General features: G+C 38.5%; 1 protein-coding gene across 2 annotated transcripts in view; it reads left to right on the forward strand.

Annotated features, from left to right (window-relative positions):
• The window catches only part of LOC144235649 (uncharacterized), a 46,951-nt gene that overhangs the window by 15,742 nt on the left and 16,658 nt on the right, over nucleotides 1–14,551 (forward strand). For both annotated transcript variants that reach the window (XM_077769227.1, XM_077769226.1), the window contains exons 2-3: nucleotides 10,598–10,719; nucleotides 12,293–12,431. In XM_077769227.1, the coding sequence (XP_077625353.1) occupies nucleotides 10,636–10,719; nucleotides 12,293–12,431 (223 nt within the window). In that variant the 5' untranslated portion in view covers nucleotides 10,598–10,635. The remainder of the gene's footprint in view (nucleotides 1–10,597; nucleotides 10,720–12,292; nucleotides 12,432–14,551) is intronic.

Consider the following 14,551-nt stretch of genomic DNA (forward strand, 5'->3'; position numbering starts at 1 on the left):
CAGCTGTCAGCACAGAGCCCAACGCAGGGCTCGAACCCACGAACCGTGAGATCATGACCTGAGCCGAAGTCGGACACTTAACTGACTGAGCCATCCAGGCGCCCCATGGCCTTTATGATCTTAAGGTATGTTCCTTCTATTCCTACTTTCTTAAGGGTTTTTAGCAAGAAAGGATTAGTGGCTCCTGGGTGGCTTAGTCAGTTAAGCATCCAACTTCAGCTCAGGTTATGATCTCGCAGTTCATGAGTATGAGCCCCGCATCAATCTCTGAGCTGACAGCTCAGAGCGTGGAGCCTGCTGGGGATTCTGTGTGTCTCCCTCTCTCTGCCCCACCCCTACTTGTACTCTATCTCTCTCTCAAAAATAAACATTATTAAAAAAAAAGAAAGGAGGGGTGCCTGGGTGACTCACTCGGTTAAGCCTCTGACTGGCTAAGGTCATGATCTTGCATTCTATGGATTCGAGTCCCACGTTGGGCTCTGTGCTGACAGTTCAGAACCTGGACCTTGCTTCAGACTCTGTGTGTGTGTGTGTGTGTGTGTGTGTGTGTGTATGTGTGTGTGTGTGTCTGCCCCTGCCTCCCTCTCAAAAGTAAATAAAAATTAAAAAAAATTTTTTTAAAAGAAAGGATGCTGTATTTTGTCAAATGCTCTTTCTGCATCTGTTGAGAAGATTGTGTGGTTCTTATCCTTTCTTTTATTAATATGATGTATCAACAATGATTGATTTGCAAATATTGAACCAGTCTTGCATCTGAGGAATGAATCCCACTTGATCGTGGTGAATAATTCTTTTCATGTATTGTAGGATCTGGTTTGCTAGTGTCTTGTTGAGAATTATTGCATGCATGTTCATCAGGAAAGTGCTCTGTAGTTCTCCTTTTTACTGGGGTCTTTGTCTGGTTTTGGGATCATGGTAATGCTGGCCTTGTAGAATGAGTTTGGAAGTTTTCCGTCCATTTCTATTTTTTGGAACAGCTTAAAAAGAATAGGTGTTAACTCTTCTTTAAATGTTTGGTGGAATTCCCCTGGAAAGCCATCCAAGCCTGGACTCCTGTTTGTTGGGAGATTTTTGGTTACTGATTCCATTTTTTTCCTGGTTATGGATGTGTTCAAATTTTCTATTTCTTCCTGTTTCAGTTTTGGTAATTTATGTTTGTAGGAATTTGTCCATTTCTTCCACATTGCCCAATTTGTTGGCATATAATTGTTCATAGTGTTCTCTTATTGTTTGTATTTCTGCGGTATTGGTTGTGATCTCTCCTCTTTCATTCATGATTTTATTTATTTGGGTCCTTCCCTTTTACTTTTTGATCAGTCTGGCTAGGGGTTTATTAATTTTGTTAATTCTTTCAAAGAACCAGCTCCTGGTTTCAGTGATCAGTTCTACTGGGTTTTTTTTTCTTTTTTAATTTCAAGATCATTGATTCCTGTTCTAATCTTTATTACTTCCTTTCTTCTGCTGGTTTTGGGCTTTATTTGCTGTTCTTTTTCCAGCCCTTTTAGGTGTAAGATTAGGTTGTGTATTTGAGACCTTTCTTCCTTTTCTAGGAAGGCCTAGATTGCTATATACTTCCCTATTATTACCTCCTTTGCGGCAGCCCAGAGGATTTGGACTGTCGTGTTTCATTTTCATTGGCTTCCATGTACTGTTTAATTTCCTCTTGACTTTCTTGGTTAACCCATTCATTCTTTAGCAGGATGTTCTTTAATCTCCAAGTATTCACAATCTTTCCAAATTTTTTCTTGTGGTTGAGTTTGAGTTTCATAGAGTTGTGGTCTGAAAACCTGCAAGTTATGATCTCTTTTTATACTTGTTGAGGGCTGATTTGTGACCTGGTATGTAATCTGCTCTGGAGAATGTTCCATGTGCACTCAAGAAGAATGTGTATTCTGCTGTTTTAGGATGAAATGTTCTGAATATATCTGATAAGTCCATCCAGTCCAGTGTGTCATTCAAAACCATTGTTTCCTTGTTGATTTTCTGCTTACATGATCTGTCCATTGATGTAAGTAGGCTGTTGAAGTCCCCTCCTATTATGGTATTATTATCAATGAGTTTCTTTATGTTTGTGATTAATTGATTATTTTGGCATTCCACATTGGGGGCATAAATATTAACAAGTGTTAGATCTTCTTAGTGTATAGACCCCCTTAATTATGATATAATGCCCTTCTTCATCTCTTGTTACAGTCTTTATTTTAAAATCTACATTGTCTGATATAAGTATGGCTACCCTGGCTTTCTTTTGGCGACCATTAGCATGACAGATGGTTCTCCGTCCCCTTATTTTCCATCTAAAGGTGTCTTTAGGTCTAAAATGTGTCTTGTTTTCATATCCATTCTGATGGCACTATGTTTTTTCATTGGAACATTTCATCCATTTACATTTAGAGTGAGTACTGAAAGATAGGAATTTAATACCATTGTGTTGCCTGTAGAGTTGGTGTTTCTGGCGATGTTCTCTGGTCCTTTGTAATCTTTGTTGCTTTTGGTCTGTTTTGTTTTGTTTTGTTTTGTCTTTTCTCCCCTCAAAGAGTCCCGCCTAAAATTTCTTGCAGGGCTTGTTTAGTGCTCATGAACTCCTTTAGGTTTTGGATGTCTGGGAAACTCTTTATCTCTCCCTTCTATTTTGAATGACAGCCTTAATGGAAAAAGAATTCTTGGCTGCATATTTTTCCAATTCAGCACGTTGAATATATCCTGTCCCTCCTTTCTGGCCTGTCAAGTTTCTCTGGATAGGTCTGCTGCATACATGATCTGTCTTCCTTTATAGGTTAAGGACTTTTTTTCTGTTCTTTGTATGATAATTCATTTTCCATCATATTCTAGACGTTTTGGATATTATGCTAAGACTCTTGTTCCTATTTGAATTTTGTATCAGTAGTCTGTTTGTTGCCTTGCTTAGTTTTAACATGTTGGTTCTGGCCTGCTTGTATGGGCTGTAGCTCTGATAACAATTTGATTTTCAGTGTCCTTGCAGTGCTATTCAACTCTTCCTTGTGCTCTAGCACTATTGCAGCTCTTGTCCCATCTATGCTGATGTCCCCTGCATGGGGAAAGACACTGGGCTGCCCTCACTTGCTGAGCTGCCTTCCACTGGTGGGAATAGGGGACAAGCAGTTCAGGTCCTAGTTTGCTTTCCACCCTGAGCAAATGGCTAGGAGATGTCAGACCTGAGTTTCTTCATGCCACTGGTTAGAGGGCCTGAAGACTGGATAGTCTGCTGCTCCCCCAGGTATGGAGTGGAGATTAGGGTTCCTCAGCAGGTCTCTGTTCTTCCCCTTTACCAGTTTTTGGCAAGAGATAGCACCCTTTTCTTAACTCTTTTTTTTTTTTTTTTCCTCTCCTAAGCCTGTTAGTAGTTCTGGGATGGGTTTCTCTGGTACCCAGTCCAAGCTACAAAGAAGATGTAAAGAAAACCCAGGGAACTCACTGCAGTGACTGTTCTTAAGTCCTAAGTCCCCTAGACAGATTACCTTCTTTCTAGCTTTTAGATTCCTATTTTATAATTGGCTGTTGAATTATTTCCAGGGAATTTAGTTGTAGTTAGAGGGGAGGAATAAAGGAAAGTGAGAAAAGTTGCCATCTTGTCTAGGGCCAGAAGTCCCCTCAATAAATTTTTAAAATTTCAACAGGGACTTCAGAGTAATAATATGATATGAATGAGTAATAGGTAATATATATATAACCTTGTATTTAATTATGCGTTATAAGTCATTAGATGTAAAGATATGGGTAAGTTAAGGCTAGAGGTTACAGGTAAGAATTCAGGGAGGGGTGCCTGGGTGGCTCTATCGGTTAAGCATCTGATGTCGACTCAGGTCTTGATCTTGCGGTTCGTGAGTTCCAGACCCACAGTGGGCTCTGTGCTGACAACTCAGAGCCTGGAGCTTGCTTTGAATTCTGTGACTCCCTCTCTCTCTACCCCTCCCCCACTCACACTATCTCTCTTCCTCTCAAAAAATATATGTTTAAAAAAATTTTAATAAAAAAATTTTTTAATAAAAAAAAGAATTCATGGACACAAAATAATTTGGACAGGCCCTTACTGCAAAAGGCTAGGTCATGCAGTTGAAAGGAACAGTATAAATGGGAAAGACTATGGAAAACAACTGGGGAGAGCCTGTCTTTTTCTTCTTTTTTTTTTTTTTTAATTATTTTTGAAAGATAGAGAGACAGTGTACAAGCGGTGGATGGGGCAGAAAGAAAGGGAGACATAGAATCCAAAGCAGGCTCCAGGCTCTGAGTGGTCAGCACAGAGCCCTATGGCAAGGCTTGAACTCACGAACTGCGAGATCGTGCCCTGACCTGAAGTCAGACGCTCAACCAACTGAGTCACCTAGCCGCCCCGAGATTTGCCTGTCTTGAGCAGAAATTATGTTTAGGGGATAATAAGAATAGAAAATAGGATGGTTAGGTTCAGTTGATATAGAGGGTCTTAAATATCTAGAGTAAGATTTGACAGGTTGAAAAGTAGAAAGACATCCAAAAATTGTAAGGGAAGCCGGTAACATGAAAAGTGAGGTTTGAGTGAGATTAGTTTAAAATAGATGTACAAGGTATGTCATAGTGGAGGAAAACCAAGATCAAGGAGCTAGTTATGTTTTTATCCTAGTTACTAAGTGTGAAGTGATGACTGTGGCTGAGGTGGTTTTGTGGGAATAAAGAGGAAGTAGGATTTACAAGCAAAAATGGCAGGACTTGATACTGACTAGGTATAAAAAGTGGGACTTGATTTGTAGAAGTAGACTGTCAGTTTTGGTGACTTCTTTTTCCTCATATATTTAGTTAAATATAGCTAGGAAATTTTTTAAAAATTAATGTTACCCTTTAGAGCAGCTTTTCTTTCTACACTCCCTTCCCACCTATACGTGTAATTTGAGGAAAACTTTACTGTCAGGCAACTGACTAACACCTTTCTTTAATCTTTTTCCAAGCATTATACTGTTACAACACATTCTGAAATAGCTATTATACATGTTAAAAGATGTCAGCCTCACCAGTAATTAAAGAAATGCAAATTAAAACAACAAAGTTTGTTTTTATGGTAATATTTACTGCTGCATGGGTTTAATGAAGCACATATTCTTTTCTGTTAAAGAAATTGGTATCATCTTTCATGAAAGAAATTTGACATTATGTAGCAAGAGACTTTAAAATGTTTAAGTACTTCTACTTCTAATCATTTACAATAAGAAATGATCAGAAATGCAAAGAGATGATGGATGTGAAAATGTCAGTTGCAGTATCCTTAATTTTTCACAATTGAATATCTAAATGTGCATTAGAAGGAGTGAATGGTTAAATAAATATACAATGGTGGAATATTGCACACCATTTAGAAATGATGTTTTAAGGAATTTCACTTTAATAAGAGAGTAAATAGTTAATGATATAACATTAAGTGAAGTCCAGATTTACACACTTCAGTAGTATCCTATCATATCATGCTTTTTTGATCTGTCTTACAGCCATTATTAGGGCAAAAATGTCTTACTGTTCTTTTCATAAATTATTTGCCAACCATTATAGATAATAAAACTAATTTTAGTTGCCTCACACTAAAAATTTCCATAATGTTCAATAATATTAGCTATAATTATTGAAGCTCTCTTAAGAACATTCTTCCTAGAAAAATATACATATTTATGTATACAACCAAGCATACAGCTTTAAGCCCTTTATAGACCACAGAAGTCTCATATGTGGATCCTCTTTAACTAGGGCCACACTGAAGAATTATTGTTGGGGGCACCTGGGTGGCTCAGTCAGTTAAAGTCTGACTCTTGGTTTCACCTCAGGTCAGGATCTCTCAGTTCATGAGTTCAAGCCCCATATTGGGCTCCGTGCTGACAGCACAGAGCCTGCTTGGGATTCTGTCTCTCTCCCTCTCTCTCTTTCTCTCAAAATAAATGACTTAAAAAAAAAATCATCGCTGTAACTGAAGAAATCTCTTTTTACCCTTGAATGTGGTTGAATCAGAGTTCGTTGTCCAGGGTAAGAGGTGCCAATTCTCTTTTTCACCTGATGTCCTTGGTATTGGGGTAAAACAAATGCAGTCTTCTTCATTCAGTACTAACTTTTTAAATGACTGAATTTAATACACAGTTTCCTAGTACCTCTCAACTGGTAATGCTCACATTAATTGAAGTATTGACTCTCAAATAAACATATTTTACCAGAGAGAGAGCTAGAAATCTATTGTGATGGCTTAGAATTTGCAGCGATTTCCATCTGTCATTGTTCCAGCTTCTCTGATCTTTACATATGACTATTCAAGACACTCTTTGGCCTCCACCTCCACCAAAACCCCTTCCAAATTGATTAATCACCCAGTAGCAGAAGTGATCAGGACCCTAGATGCTACAATGTGATAGGAGAAGAGAATAAACCAAGGTAGTCATGGATTAGAGAACTATATTGCCAATGTTAGCTCAGGGCTACATTTAAAGGTTTCTGTTGAACCAGTCCAGAAGACAGCAAGCAGATGGCAAAAGATAGGGCTGCCACATCGTATGGAGAACTGGACAGAGGTGGGGAGAAGAGAAGACTCTACTAGTGATAGGAGAACTCTTACTAGCCAGCTACCTTCTATGCTATGGTGTAGTAGTAATTAAGAGTTCAGACTAAGACCTGCGTTCAAACCCTAAGTCCACCACCTTCTGGCCACTGTGACTGAGACAAATAATCTCTGACCTCAGATTTTTTGTTGTTCTTGTTATAAAATAGAAATAATCATAGTACCACCTAATTAGCACTTCACCAAGTCTAGCATACCTTAAGGTTCATTCAGTAAATGTATCGCATTAAAGGTGATGATTCCTCTCAGGCTGAAACTAGAAAAATGAGTTAATGTTATAGAGAGTCAGATTCTAGCTCAGCATGAGGATGGCATTCTGTCTCTGAATGTGTTCAAGCAAAGACTAAACAACTATCGTATGTGTGTGTATATATATATATATATATACATACATGTGTATATATATGCATGCGTATATATCAGAGATGCGTGGATAGATGGGCCATTTGGTAATAGTTTATAGTCTAAGTTCCTTTTTCACTGTAAGATTCATTTTTTTCTAAGTTTATTTATTTTGAGAGAGGGAGAGAGAGAGAGAAGCATGCAGGCATGTGAGCAGGGAAAGGGCAGGGAGGGAGAGAGAGAGACAGAGAGAGAAAATCCTCAGCAGGATCCACAACTCAGGGTTCAGTCTCATGAACCGTGGGATCATGACCTGAGCCAAATTCAAGAGTCAGACACTTAACCACCTGAGCCATCCAGGAGCCTCTGTAAGACTCATTTTTATGAGGCAGACCCACATGAAAACTATGTTTTTTATTAATGTGGTTGTTGATGTTACAGAATTAGTCCAAACAGTTGGGATAGGAAATATCTTAGTTTAACATAATGAGATTTTTTTTTTGGCTTCTCTAGTGATACCATTTACAAATTGAGAGAACCCGCTAAGGATCGCTGGTGGGAGTGCTATTATTAGAATTAAATGTGAGTCATAGAGGCTCCCAGACAGTGTTCTATCTATGGAGGGAAGGAAGCTAAGCAGATGTTAGGTATTAATTAGCACCTTGAGAAAATTTAATTAGACTTTACAAATACAATTAAAAAGGCCAATTTTTTGAAAAACGCATCATAGAGTCTGTTTAAGTTCCACCTAAAACAGTTCGGAATAAATTTTAATAGTATTTTTCTCTATAATTTATATATTGCTTCATTCTAAAAATGATTTGAAGGAACAGCTTAGAACATTATGCTAGATAGGTGAGAAGAGAAAAAAGAGCTCCAAGGCCTTCCCACATCAGTTCAGTGAGCCAAATCCTTGTATTAATTACTATTGCTTAATGAGAAGTTATGCAGAGAAAGATCCTTTGTATGTAAGGCACAAAGTAATATAACGAAAAAGAAGAGTACCTTTATTTAAAAGCAGAAAACCTCCGCTTATTTCCTTGTGCTGCTGTTGGCCTGCTTTTTAACCTTTAATTGTTATTAGTGACATGATAATAGCATTCTGAACAAACACAAGAATTATTTTTTTGTTTAAGAATGAAATCATGAGCTTACTTAAAAACAGTCCATGATTTGGGGGCAGGGAATGTGGAGACAGATGACATTTCCTTCAGGATCTCCTTGTTTTCCTTCTGCAGCTATTTTAAAACAGGTCCCCTTGGCATGCTTTTATCTAGTAAGAACTTAGTATAAGAAAGTCTTTTAAGAGAAAGGTAAAATATTTTCATTAGTAGTACTTTCCAGTCTACATTTGGCATCCCAGATAGTAGCTAACTTTAAAAGTATTTTACTTTCAGATAAATTACATTCTATTTAAAATTATATGTGAGCTGCTTGGAAATAATACTTTTTTTAATGTTTTGTTTTGTTTTGTTTTGTTTTTTTCTGAGAGAGAGACAGCATGAGCAGGGGAGGGTCAGAGAGAGAGGGAGACACAGACTCTGAAACAGGCTGCAGGCTCTGAGCTAGCTGTCAGCACAGAGCCTGATGCGGGGCTCGAACCCATAAACTGTGAGATCATGACCTGAGCCAAAGTCGGACGCTTAACCAACTGAGCCACCCAGGCGCCCCGGAAATAATACTTTTTTAGAACCAAAATATATTATACAGAAAAGTAGAAACAACAGAACAATAAACACCCTTTTATACCCTTACCTAAATTCATCATCTCTTAACTAGACCTTCTCCATCTTTATTACTACACATACTCTCCCTTACCTCCACTACTGCTCCACCTTTTGCCACATCATCCAAAAGTAGGCCACAGCCATCAGTAATATGCTCTTTTGAGGCATCTGGGTGGCTTAGTTGATTAAATGTCCAACTTTTGCTTAGATCATGATCTTGCAGTTAGTGAGTTTGAGCCCCACATCAGGCTCACTGCTATCAGTGCAGAGCCTGCTTTGGATGCTCTGTATCTCTCTCTCTCTCTCTCTCTCTGTGTCTCTCTGTCTCTGTCTCTGTCTCTGTCTCTCTCAAAAATAAACATTAAAAAGAAAGAAGTCTTTAAAAAAAAAAGAAATAGGCTTTTTTTTCTTTTTAAGTAATCTCTACACCAAACATGGGGCTCAGACTCATGACCACAAGATCAAGATTTGCCTGTTCCACCAACTAAGCCAGCCAGGGCCCCCCAGAAATACGCTGTTGTTGTTTTTTTTTTTTTAAAGAGAGAGAGACAGCATGAGCAGGGGAGGGTCAGAGAGAGAGGCAGATACAGACTCCCAAATAAGCTCCAGGCTCTGAGCTGGCAGTCAGCACAGAGCCCGACGCGGGGCTCGAACCCACGAACCACGAGATCATGACCTAGCGAAAGTCGGATGCTTAACCGACTTAGCCACCCAGGCACCCCAGAAATACGCTGTTTTAATTATAGTTTTATCTGCTGGCTCAAGTACAGCAGATCAACGTGATCATTGTTAAATATGTTATAGAGTTGGTGTCAGCCGTTAGTGCTTATTATCTTAAGTCTTAAGTACCTTTTGTTGGAGGCAGGGATACTCAGTTTAAAGTTATCTTCTTAGTAATCTCTGTGATGCCTCCTACACTAAGATCTGTATGGTTAGAGAAGGAATATTTAATCACTTACTGGTGAGTTTAAGACCCTAAAAAACTAATGGCGGTGCTATTCTTGAGTAAAAATAGTTAAAATACTGCATATTTTTTTTTTACAAGTGATTCTTTTATTCCGTCTCTCTGTCTCTCTTTTTTTTCTTAAATAGTTGATTGTCAAGTTGGTTTCCATATAACACCCAGTGCTCATCCCCACAAGTGCCCTCCTCCATGCCCATCACCCCCCTTCCCCTCTCCCCCACCCCCAGCAGCCCTCAGTTTGTTCTCAGCATTCAAGAGTCTCTCATGGTTTGCCTCCCTCCCTCTCCCCCACTATTTTTCCTCTTCTTCCCACCCATGGTCCTCTGTTAAGTTCCTCCTAATCCTCCTATACGTGTAAACATATGGTATCTGTCCTTCTCTGCCTGACTTATTTCGCTCAGCATAACACCCTCAAGTTCCATCCACATTGCTACACATGGCTAGATTTCATTCTTTTCTCATTGCCATGTAGAAATACTACTTATTTTTTTATTTACTTTAATGTTTATTTATGTTTGAGAGAGAGAGGGAGACACAGAATCCTTAGCAGGCTTAAGGCTCTGAGTTGTCAGCACAGAGCCTGATGCAGGGCTTGAACTCACAGACCCATGGGATCATGACCTGAGCTGAAGTCNGCCCGATGCGAGGCTCAAACCCACAAACTGCAAAATAATGACCTGAGCTGAAGGCAGACACTTAACCCAGTGAGCCACCCAGGGGCCCCAATACTATATATATTTTAAATTCTTTTGTTCTTCTTGAGCAGGCTGAAGTAGTCGAGTTTTGTATTTTCAAACGGTTTGGAAAAAAGAAAAACTCTCTATTTGAAATGGAACATTTGTTAGAATTTGAATATTTCATTGGTTAGAAGATTTATTTATTGTTATAAATTGATGCTGTCTGATGGAAAATATGTCCATTGTATTCACTTAGGTATGACCGAAATCACAAAAGATATTTCTTCCTTTTTATTTTTTCCAGGAGATTTTGATGAATTCACTCAAGATAATAAGGACATTATGTTGAAAAACATAGCAGAGGACCTTCGGAATTGCTTACCTCTAGAAACCATGCTTTCCTCAGAACATCTAGCGCTCCGAAAAGTAAATACATTACATTAATTTACTTTTAGTGCTCTTTGAGGCTTCTCCTATTCTTCCCTAATCCCACAGCCTCTCTGGTCTAAAATTAGTCCTGAATTCTGCTTTAAACAGTATTTCATTTGGTGCTTCAATGATGTCCCCAATTCTTTTGAGTAGGCTCCCCATTCATTCAACAAATATTTTATGAAGGCATCCTGTTTGCCAGGCACTTAACACATCCCCACCAGCCTCCAAAACAAGGCCCAATCCTAATCTGGCCCTGCCTACATCATTGTCCTGGTTTTCGTTTCCTGTTCCATTTCCCTCACTTTTATCAAAGGTGAAATTCATCTCTTTGTTTCCTTCTCCTGCTTTTGCACTGTACAATTTTTGCTTATTCAGTTCCTTTGTTCCTAAAATAAGTTCCCATTTTTCTTGTCCAGACAATCCCCTCATTCAAGTCCCTTCAGATCTCAACTCTTATGGGGTACATATGCTAGGAATATTGTTTCCTAAAGCAAAGCTAATAATAATCTCTTCTCCCACTAATCTGAAAACAGCAACTCTCTATGTGGTTTTTCAGTATGCAAATTCCTAAGCAGAACTAAATCCTGTAAATTTTTAATAGTGCTGTGCACATTGTGAACACTTAGCGAATCTTAGTAAACGTCTAGTCATTTAGAGTGGATTCTCGTAGGTGGAAAGTAGTGGATAGTATAAAAACTGAGAAAGTATTTGTAATAATAGTTTGGATGTTATTAATAAGGCAGTCCTATCACTAGCATGATATACCAAAATATATGAAACAAGGAAAAAGTACATTCATTGCCTGTAATGGTTAACCCATAATCCCTTATCCTAACAAACTATTTTTATCTTCCTTTCTTTCTTTCTAGACCTTGTGTATGTTCATACATATTACACACGTATAACATAGATTCGTGTGTGTGTGTGTAGGTGTAGATATCATTTTATAGATCTCTAAGTAAATAGGTTGATACCTTATTATAGTTAAGGTAAAAAGAATCAGACATTTTTTCCTTTGTAGCCACTTGCTATTATGTCATGTATTGCCAGTATTAATAAAAGGCTATTGTCAGCAAGAAATTTTACTAACATCATTATTATTTGAAAACTTTGCCTCTTATCTAAGATTACTTGCTAAGTATTTTGGTAGGTAAGTCACTGACATGTAGGACTCAGAAGAATGTGGTATTAGTTTTAGTTTCAATTCTTTCCTCTCTTATGGTCATTTCTTTGGAGATATCTCTCTGAGTATGAGTTTCTTTGTTTGTAAAATATACTAGTTAGGATGGACAGGAAGGTCTCAAAATACTCCTTTAACTCAAATTTTATATATTTCTCATGGCCATATGTTGTATCATTACAGATCAGCTTTAAAGTTTCTAAGTGTCTCAGAAATAAAATGAAAGAAGAGCAGGGTTGCTCTTCAGTAAGTGAAACTTGTCTTTCTGTGCCTTGTTTTTGCTCTCAGATTTTTAGCATGTGAACCACTGATGTTTTGCCTTATTTAGCAATAAAAAGAGACTCCTTTGTACTTTGTTTCTTTTGAAGTTCTTCTTCTCTCCACCAGATACAGCAGCAGCCAGAACCCACAGTTCACGTTGATGCATTCCTTTATGATGAAGACTTTATTGATTCATTATGTGAGGAAGGAAGAATGAGCAGAAACTACTGTATGGTGTGTGGCTCACGCCAGATTGCACCTTTAGGTAGGCACTCAAATATGCAAACCTGATGACTTGGTGTATTCTTTTCTTTACATTCTATGAGGATACAAACTCATTTTTTTTAATTAATTACATTTTTTTAAGTTTATTTTTAAGAGAGCATGTGCGAGCAGGGGTAGGACAGAGAGAGAGAGGGAGAAGGAATCCCCAGCAGGCTTCACACTGTCAGCACAGAGCCTGACGTGGGGCTTGATACCACCAACTGTGAGACCATGAGCTGAGCCGAAATCAAGAGTCAGATGTTTAACCAACTTAAGTCACCCAGATGCCCAAGAATGCAAATTCTTGATCGAGGCATTCAATGGTTTTTGACAGGGAAAGACCAATCTCCAACATAGCCATTAGAATTATCGTGGTTTAGGAGGCGAAATAGAAATCTTGTCCAGGAAAGTTAGGCCACTTAATGTCTCCAGGGAAGGTTTCTCTGCTTTTCACAGAGGTGACTTTTCAGGTCCAGAAACTAATCAGAAGTAACTAAGTACAGCGAAACCAATTTATACTTTCCATACTTAAAAGAGATTAATAGATAAGCCATAATGCTCATTCATTTACAATGAGAACTATAACTGCAGGGGCCCTGAAGTGGTCTTCATATAAAAGCATCTACTTGAGGGGCACCTGGGTGGCTCAGTCAGTTAAGCGTCCAACTTCAGCTCAGGTTATGATCTCACAGTTCGAGGGTTCGAGCCCCACGTCGGGCTCTATGATGACAGCCAGCTCATAGCCTGGAGCCGGTTTCTGATTCTGTGTCTCCCCTTCTCTCTAACTCTCCCCTGCTCACCCTGTCTCTCTCTCTCTCTCAGAAATAAATAAAACATTATAAATTAAATAAATAAATAAATGCATCTACTTGAGAAGTCAGATAGTAACCAGATATTGTTGGATATTGTTGGATGGACATGGATTCAGAGGACAGGAATAGATAATCTTGGGAGCGCCTGGATGTCACAGTCCATTGAGCATCCAACTTCAGCTTAGGTCATGTTCTCACAGCTCATAAGCTCAAGCCCCGCATTGGGCTCTGTGCTTACAGCTCAGAACCTGGAGCCTGCTTCGAACTCTGTGTCCCCATCTCTCTCTGCCCCTCCCGAACTCACACACACAAACATGTTCTTTCTCTCTCTCTCTCAAATATAAATAAACATTAAAAAAAAAACTTTTTAAAAAAGATAATCTTGAGTTTATTCATGCCATGATTTGACCTAGTCAAATGTCTCCAGTCTGTAAGAGAGTACAACACTAGTGACAGAAAGTCTCCTGCCTCTCTGCCCCTCAGGTGCAACACCTGTGTCCCAAATGGGAAGTTAGACTAACCCCATGCTACTAATATGCTAACTCTTCTGTTAACATATTCTTTGTTCAAATTGGATATGACCATCTAGGCTGTTGCTTTAGACATGCTATTTCAATCTTCCTGGTCACTTAGATTTAGAGTTATTGCTTATAGTGGCCCACCCCTCCAGGTAAGTAATCTTGTGTTGATATTACTTACCTCAGATAATATCATTGTCAGAAGTTAACTACTACCAAATTTGTAATGTGCTGCTAGTACAAATATATTGTATCTATATTATAATGGGGAATTAAATTTCCCTGATTTGCTGTTTAAGATTCTATTTTTAGGCAGTACTCACAGTTGCCATTTGAGTTAGTTGAAATTCACAGAAAAAGGACTTAGACAAGAACCATAGAATGAAAACTAAAAAGTGAATTACAACTATAATACCATATCAGATCTGATTTGCAGAAGTCTAAAGAAGAGATATGTTTGACACATAGCAATTTGAAAATTACAAAGCATTTTGTGGGAAAATAGATGCATTTTCCCATAGAAATCAGGTTGTAAATAGTGACTGGGTGTGCAGGCCAGGTGTGCAGATGAGGACTCTAGGCAGAAAAGGACTGTAGTGGTCAAAGCCCCACCCCCCCCAGTCACACCCTTTATTTTCTTCCAAGGGATTAGCCTGCCTGCTTCCCATTTTCTTTGCTACCATCTATTACTTATAGCCAAAGTTTCTCCCCTTCCTGACCATTATATTATGTAGGACATAATATAATAAGTCTTTAAAAAATATACTCAGGTTCTTCCAGATATTTGTTAC

The sequence above is a fragment of the Crocuta crocuta genome, unplaced genomic scaffold, assembly GCF_008692635.1.
Source record: "Crocuta crocuta isolate KB4526 unplaced genomic scaffold, BGI_CrCroc_1.0 scaffold65, whole genome shotgun sequence".
NCBI lineage: Eukaryota > Metazoa > Chordata > Mammalia > Carnivora > Hyaenidae > Crocuta > Crocuta crocuta.